Source organism: Somniosus microcephalus, unplaced genomic scaffold (genome assembly GCF_052327205.1).
Source record: "Somniosus microcephalus isolate GS21.2 unplaced genomic scaffold, FLI_Smic_1.0 scaffold237, whole genome shotgun sequence".
NCBI classification, from domain to species: domain Eukaryota; kingdom Metazoa; phylum Chordata; class Chondrichthyes; order Squaliformes; family Somniosidae; genus Somniosus; species Somniosus microcephalus.
The window spans coordinates 461,570-471,797 of NW_028225424.1; the positions used below are offsets into that span (position 1 = coordinate 461,570).

At 56.2% G+C, this 10,228-nt stretch overlaps 1 protein-coding gene across 1 annotated transcript; it reads left to right on the plus strand.

The window, feature by feature from the left end:
* Positions 1–4,728: 4,728 nt before the first annotated feature.
* LOC147082007 (ragulator complex protein LAMTOR5-like) lies at positions 4,729–8,046 on the plus strand. The gene is made up of 4 exons (XM_085980537.1): positions 4,729–4,829; positions 5,008–5,069; positions 5,808–5,925; positions 7,788–8,046. Exons 1-4 carry the CDS (start codon positions 4,768–4,770, stop codon positions 7,846–7,848), a joined length of 303 nt encoding a protein of 100 aa, XP_085836663.1. The 5' UTR covers positions 4,729–4,767; the 3' UTR covers positions 7,849–8,046.
* The last annotated feature ends 2,182 nt before the right edge of the window (positions 8,047–10,228 follow it).

Here is a 10,228-nt window from a genome sequence, read left to right on the forward strand (position 1 = left end):
CCCATACAGATTCCACATCATCAGAGCTAATATCCTTCCTTACAATTTTGTTAATGCCTTCTTTAACCAGTAATGCTACCCCACCTCCCTTTCCTTTTTGCCTATCTTTCCTGAATATTGAATACCCCTGGATGTTGAGTTCCCAGCCTTGGCCACCCTGGAGCCATGTTTCTGTAATCCCAATCAAATCATATTCGTTTACATTTATTTGCGCAGCTAATTCATCCACCTTATTACGAATGCTCCTTGCATTAAGACACAAAGCCTTCAGGCTTGTTTTTTTAATGCTCTTAGACCTATTAGAATTATTATTTACTGTGGCCATGTTTGATTTAAACCGTTGATTTCTCTGACTGCCACTTTTGTTTTTCTCCTTCCTATCTTTTGCTTTTATCCTTATTTCCCTTTCCTCTGTCCCCCTGCTCAGGTTCCCAACCCCCTAACATTTTAGTTTAAACCCTCCCCCAGAGCACTAGCAAACACTCCCCCTAGGACATCGGTCCCGGCCTTGCCCAGGTGCAAACCGTCTGGTTTGAACTGGTCCCACTTCCCCAGAACCGGTTCCAATGTCCCAGGAATTTGAATCCCTCCCCCTGGCACCATTCCTCTAGCCACGTGTTCATCTGAAATATTCTTCTATTTCTTCTCTGACTAGCACATGGCACTGGTAGCAATCCTGAGATTACTACCTTTGAGGTCCTATTTTTTAATTTACCTCCTAACTCCCTATATTCAGCTTTTAGGACCTCATCCCATTTTTTACCTATATTGTTGGTACCTATATGCACCACGACAACTGGCTGTTCACCCTCCCCCTCCAGAATGCCCTGCAGCCGCTCCGAGACATCCTTGACCCTTGCACCAGGGAGGCAACACACCATCCTGGAGTCTTGTTTGCGGCCGCAGAAACGCCTATCTATTCCCCTTAAAATGGAGCCCCTATTACTATAGCTCTACCCCTCTTTTTCCTCCCGTCCTGTGCAGCAGAGCCATCCCGGTGCCAGGAAGTTGGCTGCTGCTGCCTTCCCCTGGTAAGCCATCCCCCCCATCAGTATCCAAAGTGGTATATCTGTTTGAGAGGGGGATGGCCACAGGGGACCCCTGCACTACCTGTCTGCGCCTACTACTCTGCCTGTTGGTCACCCGTTCCCTTTCTGCCTGTGCCACCTTTACCTGCGGTGTGACCAACTGATAAAATGTGCTATTCACGACATCCTCAGCATCGCGAATGCTCCAGTGTGTATCCAATCGCTGCTCCAGCACCACAATGCGGTCTGCCAGTAGCTGCAGCTGGACAGACTTCCTGCACACATGGTTGTCAGGGACACAGGAAGTGTCCCTGAATTCCCACATAGTGCAGTAATTTAGGAAACGTGGCAGCCAATTTGTGCACAGCAAGATCCCACAAACACCAATGAAACTCAACATCCAGGGGTATTCGATATTCAGGAAAGATAGGCAAAAAGGAAAGGGAGGTGGGGTAGCATTACTGGTTAAAGAAGGGATTAACACAATTGTAATGAAGGATATTAGCTCTGATGATGTGGAATCTGTATGGGTAGAATTGAGAAATACTAATGGGAAAAAAACATTAGTGGGAGTGGTGTATAGCTCTCCAAACAGTAAGGCGAAGGTTGGGGATGGTATTAAAAGTGAAATTAAAGAAGTGTGCAATAAGGGCACAGCAGTCATCATGGGTGACTTTAATCTACATATAAATTGGGCTAACCAAATTGGTAACAATACTGTGGAGGAGGAATTCCTGGAGTGTTTACGGGATGGTTTCCTGGACCAATATGTCGAGGAACCAACCAGAGATCAGGCTATCTTAGACTGGGTATTATGTAACGAGAAAGGATTAATTAGCAATCTTGTTGTACGAGACCCCTTGGGTCAGAACGATCATAATATGAGCGAATTCTTCATTAAGATGGAGAATGAAGTAGTTGACTCAGAAACAAGGGTCCTCAATTTAAATAAAGGAAACTACGATGGTCTGAGGAGCGAGTTGGGTAGGATTGATTGGGGAATGGCACTCAAAGGGTTGACGGTGGATAGGCAATGGCAAACATTCAAAGACCGAATGGATGAACTACAAAAGTTGTTCATCCCAGTTTGGCATAAAAATAAAACAAAAAAGGTGACTCAACCGTGGGTAACAAGGGAAATTAGGGATAGCATAAGATCCAAGGAGAGGACATATAAATTGGCCAGAAAAAGCAATAATCCTGAGGATTGGGAGTAGTTCAGGATTCAACAAAGGAGGACAAAGGGATTAATTAAGAAAGGGAAAATAGAATATGAGAGTAAGCTTTCAGGGAACATAAAAACTGACTGTAAAAGCTTTTATAGATATGTGAAGAGAAAAAGATTGGTGAAGTCAAGCGTAGGCCCCTTACAGTCAGAACCAGGGCAAGTTATAATGGGGAACAAAGAAATGGCAGACCAACTAAATACATATTTTGGTTCTGTCTTCACAAAGGAGGACACAAATAACCTCCCAGAAATACCGGGGAACAAAGGGCCTGATGAAAGGGTGGAACTGAAAGAAATCAGTATTTGTAGGGAAATGGTGTTAGGAACATTGATGGGACTGAAGGCCGATAAATCCCCAGGGCCTGATAATCTACATCCCGGGGTACTTAAGGAAGTGGCCCTAGAAATAGTAGATGCATTGCTGGTCATCTTCCAGAACTCGATAGACTCTGGAACAGTACCCATGGATTGGAGGGTAGCTAATGTTACCCCACTATTCAAAAAAGGTTGCAGAGTAAAAGCGGGGCATCATAGACCGGTAAGCCTGACATCGGTAGTGGGGAAAATGCTAGAGTCCATTATAAAAGATGTAATAGCAGAGCACTTGGAAAGCAGTGACAGGATCGGACAAAGTCAACATGGATTTACAAAAGGTAAATCATGCTTGACTAATCTACTGGAATTTTTTGAGGATGTAACTGGTAAAATAGATAAGGGAGAACCAGTGGATGTGGTGTATTTGGACTTTCAGAAGGCTTTCGATAAGGTCCCGCATAAGAGATTAGTGTGCAAAATTAAGGAACATGGGATTGGGGGCAAGGTATTGACTTGGATAGAGAACTGGTTGGTGGACAGAAAGCAAAGAGTTGGAATAAACGGGTCGTTTTCCGAGTGGCAGGCAGTGACTAGTGGGATACCGCAAGGATCGGTCCTAGGACCCCAGCTGTTCACAATATATATTAATGATCTGGACGAGGGAATTGGATGTAATATCTCCAAATTTGCAGACGACACAAAGCTGGGTGGGAGGGTATGCTGCGAGGAGGATGTCATGAAACTCCAGTACGATTTGGACAGGTTAGGTGATTGGGCAGAAACATGGCAAATGCACTATAATGTGGATAAATGTGAGGTTATCCACTTTGGTGGCAAAAACAGGAAGGTACATTAGTATTTGAATGGCAATAGATTGGGAGAAGGGGAAGTGCAAAGAGACCTGGGTGTTCTTGTGCACCAGTCGCTGAAGGTAAGCATGCAGGTGCAGCAGGCGGTTAAGAAGGCAAATGGTATGTTGGCCTTCGTAGCAAGAGGGTTCGAGTACAGGAACAAGGATGTCTTGCTACAGTTGTACAGGGCCTTGGTGAGACCGCACCTTGAGTATTGTGTGCAGTTTTGGTCGCCTTATCTGAGGAAGGATGTTCTTGCCATGGAAGGAGTGCAGCGAAGGTTCACCAGGCTGATACCTGGGATGGCAGGAATGACGTATGAGGAGAGATTGTGTCGATTGGGCTTATACTCACTGGAGTTTAGAAGATTGAGAGGGGATCTCATCGAAACCTATAAAACTCTGTCAGGCCTGGACAGACTAGATGCTGGAAGGATGTTCCCGATGGTCGGGGATTCCAGAACCAGGGGTCACAGTCTAAGGATAAAGGGTAGGACATTTAGGACTGAAATGAGGAGGGATTTCTTCACCCAGAGAGTGGTGAACCTGTGGAATTCTCTGCCACAGAGGGCGGTGGAGGTCAGTTCATTAAATATATTCAAGAAGGAGTTGGATATATTTCTTAAGGCTAAAGGGATCAAGGGATATGGGGAGAAGGCAGGGACGGGGTACTGAATTTGGATGGTCAGCCATGATCTCATTGAATGGCGGAGCAGGCTCGAAGGGCCGAATGGCCTACTCCTGCTCCTATCTTCTATGTTTCTATAAATGACCAGATAATCAGCTTTAGTGATGTTGATTGAGGGATAAATATTGGCGAGGGCACTGGTGAGATCTCCCCTGCTCTTCTTCCAATAATGCCGTGGGATAATGTCCAGCTAGCTCAGACATTACCGTTCAATTCTCCTCAATTTCTGGCAGCACTTCAGATCCACGCTCCTGATCTTTGGCCGCCTGGACGGTTATGTTGGAGGAGCTGCCCGTGAGTCTGGCCGAGGTGACCATCCCCTGGGGGTGGGCGCGGCCCGTGGGGGGTTCGCTGGGCCGGGAGCGTGGGGTCCGCCCGAACGCTTGGCCTTTCTGTGAGCTGGGGGGTCTCCGGGGGGACAGGAGCAGAGAACGGTCACAGCACAGGAGGCCGTTCGGCCCGTCCAGCCCGTGCTGGCCCGGAGCAGGTGGGCTGGCCCCCCCCCCACACAGGGGCTCAGGGGCTGCCATTGGTCAGGGTGCAGGAGGCTGGCTTTCATTGGTGGGTTGTGCAGGCTTGGTTGGCCAATGAGCAGACAGCTGATGCCGGGCTGTGATTGGAGGAGAGCGAGGGGGCGGGGCCCCGCGCCGGACATGTAATGAGCCGGGACCCGGATGTGCAGAAGATGGAGGCGGAGCTGGAGCAGCAACTGCGGCAAACGTGAGGCCCGAGGGGGGAGAGGCCGGGGAGTGAGGGGGGAGAGTGAGGCCCGAGAGCGGAGAGAGGGAGGAGAGGAGTGAGGGGGAGAGTGAGGCCGGTCCGGGCCTGAGGCGAGTGTGAGGCCGGGGATCGGGGTTTGGGCCGGGCGCTCTCTGATTCTCTCCTCCTTCCCCCCCAGGATGAAGAACCCGGCCATTCTCGGGGTGCTGAGCGCCGATGAACAGGGGCTGAACCTCGGCTGTGAGTATCGGCGGCCCCACAACCCCCGCCCCCCAATCTCCCCCATCATCTCCCCTCCCCTCCCCCCCCCCCCCCCCCCCCAAAATCTCCCCTCCCCTCACCCCCCAATCCTCACCCCCCAATCTCTTCCCCCCCCTTCCCCTCCACACCTCACGTTCAGTAATGTAGTGATGGTAGTCCAGGAGTGTAGTGGTTCTGTTACTGGACCAATAATCCAGAGCACATGAGTTCCAATCCCACACTGACAGTTTGAGAATTTTAATTGTGTAAATCTGGAAATAAAAATGTATTCTTAGTAAAAGCTGTCGAATTGTTGTTAAAACGGGTTCACTGATGTCCTTTCGGGAAGGAAACTTGCCGTCCTTGCCCGGTCTGGGTCTCTGTGACTCCAGTCTCGCACCAACATGGTTGACTCTTAAGATCATAGAAATTTAGGGCACAGAAGGAGGCCATTCAGCCCATCATGTCGGTGCTCTTAACTGCCCCCTGAAGTGGCCCAGCGAGGCACTCTAGTGCAAGTAGGGATGGTCAATAAATGCCAGCCTTGCCCGTGACACCCACATCCTGCGAATGAATCAAGCTGTTAACCCCCACGCCCCCCCAGCCAGGCACTGGTACATGTGCTGCTGTCTCTTGATGCAGCCTTCTCCCAGGAAGCAGTCCCCTAGTGCCCTGTCGCTTGCTGTGAACTGTAGTGGAAATGGCGGTCAGTTTTGCAGAGGATTTTGTGCTTTCCAGGTCGTGGGTCGCTGATTGATGAACACGCGGGCGTGGTGTCCGTTCTCGCACAGCAAGCAGCAAAGCTGACCACTGACCCGACAGACGTGCCGGTGATTTGCCTGGAGTCAGACAATGGGTGAGGATTTGAACGGTTGCCTCTGGGGATCTCGCTGGGTTCTGTATTGTCACTAGATTCTGGAGCGCCTGAATCCTGTGCCCCCAAAGCCCAGGGGAGCCACGCCCCTCACAGCTGGCCTGCCTACAGCCTGTTGTCACAGCCCCATGCAATATCGAAGGGGCCTGGGCATCAGGCCCCAGGGTCGGTGGGGGGTGAGAGCAGGTCTGGGGGAGAGGGGATATGATTTCTGTGCCTGAATGTAATACAGCGGGAGTGGCACTCTGCTTCCTGTTGTCCTCCCTGGTGTTCCTCTCTGGGCTGGGGGTATGTGACCAGTGGCTGCCCTCTGACCTTAGCCAGTGGTCATTGCCCTGCAGGTTGGGTATTAACCTTACAGCCAAGCTTCAGCATGCAGTAGGCAGAATCGGGAGCCCTGTAGATTACCCCGCTCGCTCGCTCTAACCTGCGCTCGCTGAAACCGGGTCAACGTGAACCCGATCCACCTTCGGACACTGACGATTTGCAGCAGATTGTGGGCAGGCTGAGATCTTGGGGTGACTGGTGCTGTGAGGGTTCATCCTGAAGCCGAGGCACGTTGGCAGAGTAGAGGGAGCTGCAGTTCACCTTTGATTCCACCAGCGTCTGATCTGGGAGGGTTGGGTACTGACATTGCAAAGCGGAAAAGTGTTTCATTCCGCATTGCTGAGCACGAAACGGCGAGTGGATTCCTGGGAACTTTGACTGAGGACTCGGGGCAGGGCGATCGCGGTTCTTGACGGGTCGTTGATCAACTCGTTGAGCCGTGGGGGTCGGGCGTCTGAGTCGCTGGGCTGCGGTATGCCCGCTGCAGGTGGTGTAAGCCCCTCTACCCTGGAGGGGGGGGGACAAAATTGGCCGGGGGTGTTCTCCTGGGCACTGCCCGGTCATTCCTGGACCACACATGAATGAGGTGCTGGGAGTCCTGACACCCAGCAAGAGTTCAGGAGAAAAGGGCAGAGACTTGAAGCAAAATTAAAATCGTTTTTCTGTAAGTACGCCCCACCTGGTTTAGAACGCGTTAGGATAAACGTTGAAGGGGGTCGAGAGACGAGGTGGGAACTGGACAGCTCTGACGGGGCGGGGGAGAGGGAGCTGGGAGTCGAGGGCAGAAACGTGGCGGAACAGCTGCCATTGGGCGAAACAGGGACGGCGATAGATGATTTGTTAAGAATTTTAAAAAGGACTTGCATTTGTACAGCAGCTTTCACGACCTCGACGTCCCAAAGCACTTTACAGCCAATGAAGTACTTTTTGAAGTGTAGTCGCTGTTGTAATGTAGGAAACGCGGCAGCCAATCGCTCACAGCAAACTCCCACCGACAGCAATGTGAGAATGACCAGATAATCTGTTTTAGTGATGTTGGTTGAGGGATAAACATTGACCCCAGGACACCGGGGAGAACTCCCCTGCTCCTCTTCAAAATAGTATCTTTTACGCCCACCTGAGGGGGCAGACGGGTCCTCTGTTTAATATCTCATTCGAAAGAGTGCCCCTCCGGCAGTGCGGCGCTGCCTCAGCACTGCCCCTCCGGCAGTGCGGCGCTGCCTCAGCACTGCCCCTCCGGCAGTGCGGCGCTGCCTCAGCACTGCACTGGAGTGTCAGCCTGGATTATGTGCTCAAGTTTCTGGAGTGGGACTTGAACCCAGAACCTTCTGACTCGGGCGAGGGTGCTGCCCACTGATCCACGGCTGACACACGGGAATCTGAGTCTGCGAGAGCTCCGGGTGGGACATGACGCAGGAGACCGCTCGCGGGAGAGAGGCTCCTTTTTATAATGGCTAATTTTGCAGCTTTGAGAGGCTGCCGCAATCTTCATTCACTCGGTGTAAATCTCTCTCCAGGAATATCATGATACAGAAACATGGAGGCATCACCATCGCTGTGCATAAGATGACGGTCTGAGCAATGCTGAGGAGCCGAGATTTGATCATTTGAGACGTTGAGATTTATCCGCTTCGGCCGCTGATGGGGGAATGGGCGGATCCTTGTTTCTCAGCCTTTAAAAGGCAGCTTGTGACATTTTTTGGGGGGTGGGGGGAGAAAGTGAAACTATTTTGTGTGGAATTGGTTTGAAATTAAACACAAATTGAATTAGCAGAAGTGTGTGGTTTTCAGTATTTTCCCCTCCTGCTTGAGTTGGGAAGGCCGATGTTCCCAGTGCCCTTGTCCCGAAATAATTGTGACGAGGCTTCAGTGAATTTAGATTCCAGAGCCACAGCCTCTCTAAAGTTGGGTTTAGATGAGGTTACTTGGGGAGCTGGGGGTGGGGAGCGGGCGTGGGGAGCGAGCGTGGGGAGCGAGGGGGGGGGAGATGGGGAGCGAGGGTGGGGAGGGGGGGGAGGTGGGGAGCGGGGGGGAGGTGGGGAGCGGGGGGGAGATGGGGAGCGAGGGGGGGAAGGGGAGCGAGGGGGGAAGGGGAGCGAGGGGGGAAGGGGAGCGAGGGGGGGGGGGGGAAGAAGGGGAGCGAGGGGGGGGGGGGGAAGAAGGGGAGCGAGGGGGGGGGGGAGATGGGGAGCGAGGGTGGGGAGGGGGGGGGGGAGGTGGGGAGCGGGGGAGAGATGGGGAGCGAGGGGGGAAGGGGAGCGAGGGGGGAAGGGGAGCGAGGGGGAAGGGGAGCGAGGGGGGAAGGGGAGCGAGGGGGGGGGGGGGAAGAAGGGGAGCGAGGGGGGGGGGAAGAAGGGGAGCGGGGGGGGGAAGAAGGGGAGCGGGGGGGAAAGAAGGGGGGGGAAAGAAGGGGAGCGGGGGGGGAAGAAGGGGGAGCGAGGGGGGGGAAGGGGGAGCGAGGGGGGGATGGGGAGCGAGGGGGGGGGGATGGGGAGCGAGGGGGGGGGAAGGGGAGCGAGGGGGGGATGGGGGAAGGGGAGCGAGGGGGGGGGAAGGGGAGCGAGGGGGGGGAAGAAGGGGAGCGAGGGGGGGGAAGGGGAGAGCGAGGGGGGGGATGGGGGAGACGAGGGGGGGGGATGGGGGGAGGGGGGGGGAAAGAAGGGGAGCGGGGGGGAAAGAAGGGGAGCGGGGGGGGAAGAAGGGGAGCGAGGGGGGGGAAGGGAGCGAGGGGGGGGGCAGGGGGAGCGAGGGGGGGGGGGATGGGGGCGAGGGGGGGGGGAAGGGGAGCGGGGGGGGGAAGGGGAGCGAGGGGGGGGGATGGGGCGAGGGGGGGGGGGAAGGGGAGCGAGGGGGGGATGGGGAGCGAGGGGGGGAAGGGGAGCGAGGGGGGGGGAAGGGGAAGCGAGGGGGGGGGAAGGGGAGCGAGGGGGGGGGGAAGGGGAGCGATGGGGCGAGGGGGGGGGGAAGGGGGAGCGAGGGGGGGATGGGGAGCGAGGGGGGGGATGGGGCGAGGGGGGGGGGGAGGGAGCGAGGGGGGGGAAGGGGAGCGAGGGGGTGGATGGTGAGCGAGGGGGGAGTTGGGGAGCGAGGGGGGGGAAGGGGAGCGAGGGGGGGGGGAAGCGAGGGGGGGGATGGGGCGAGGGGGGGGGGAAGGGGAGAGGGGTGGGATGGAGGAGCGAGGGGGGGAGTTGGGGAGCGAGGGGGGGGGAAGCGAGGGGGTGGGATGGGGCGAGGGGGGGGGAGGGGAGCGAGGGGGGGGGATGGGGAGCGGGGGGGAGGGGAGCGCGGGGAGGGAGGGAGCGAGGGGGGGGGAAAGGGGAGCGAGGGGGAGGGAAGGGTAGCAAGGGGGGGGGATGGAGAGCGAGGGGGGGAGTTGGGGAGCGAGGGGGGGAAGGGGAGCGAGGGGGGGGGGGAGCGAGGGGGGGGGGAAGCGAGGGGGGGGATGGGGCGAGGGGGGGGGAAGGGGGAGCGAGGGGGGGGGATGGGGGAGAGGGGGGGGGAAGGGGAGCGCGGGGAGGGGAAGGGGAGCGAGGGGGGGAGGGAAGGGGAGCGAGGGGGGGGATGGGGAGGTAGGGGGGGGATGGGGAGCGTGGGGGGATGGGGTGGGGGGGTGGGGGAGGGGTGGGGGGTGGGGAGGGGGTGAGGGAGCGTGGGGGAGAGGGGTGGGAGAGGGGGGAGATGGGGAGCGGGGGGGGGAGAGGGGGGGGAGGGGAGCGAGGGGGGGGGAAGAGGGGAGCTGGGGGGGGGAAGGGGAGCGAGGGGGGGATGGGGAGCGAGGGGGGGGGATGGGGAGCGAGGGGGGGGATAGGAGAGCGAGGGGGGGGAGTTGGGGAGCGAGGGGGGGGGAGAAGGGGAGCGAGGGGGGGGGGAGAAGGGGAGCGAGGGGGGGGGAAGGGGAGCGAGGGGGGGGGGGGGGAGAAGGGGAGCGAGGGGGGGGGAAGGGGAGAGCGAGGGGAAG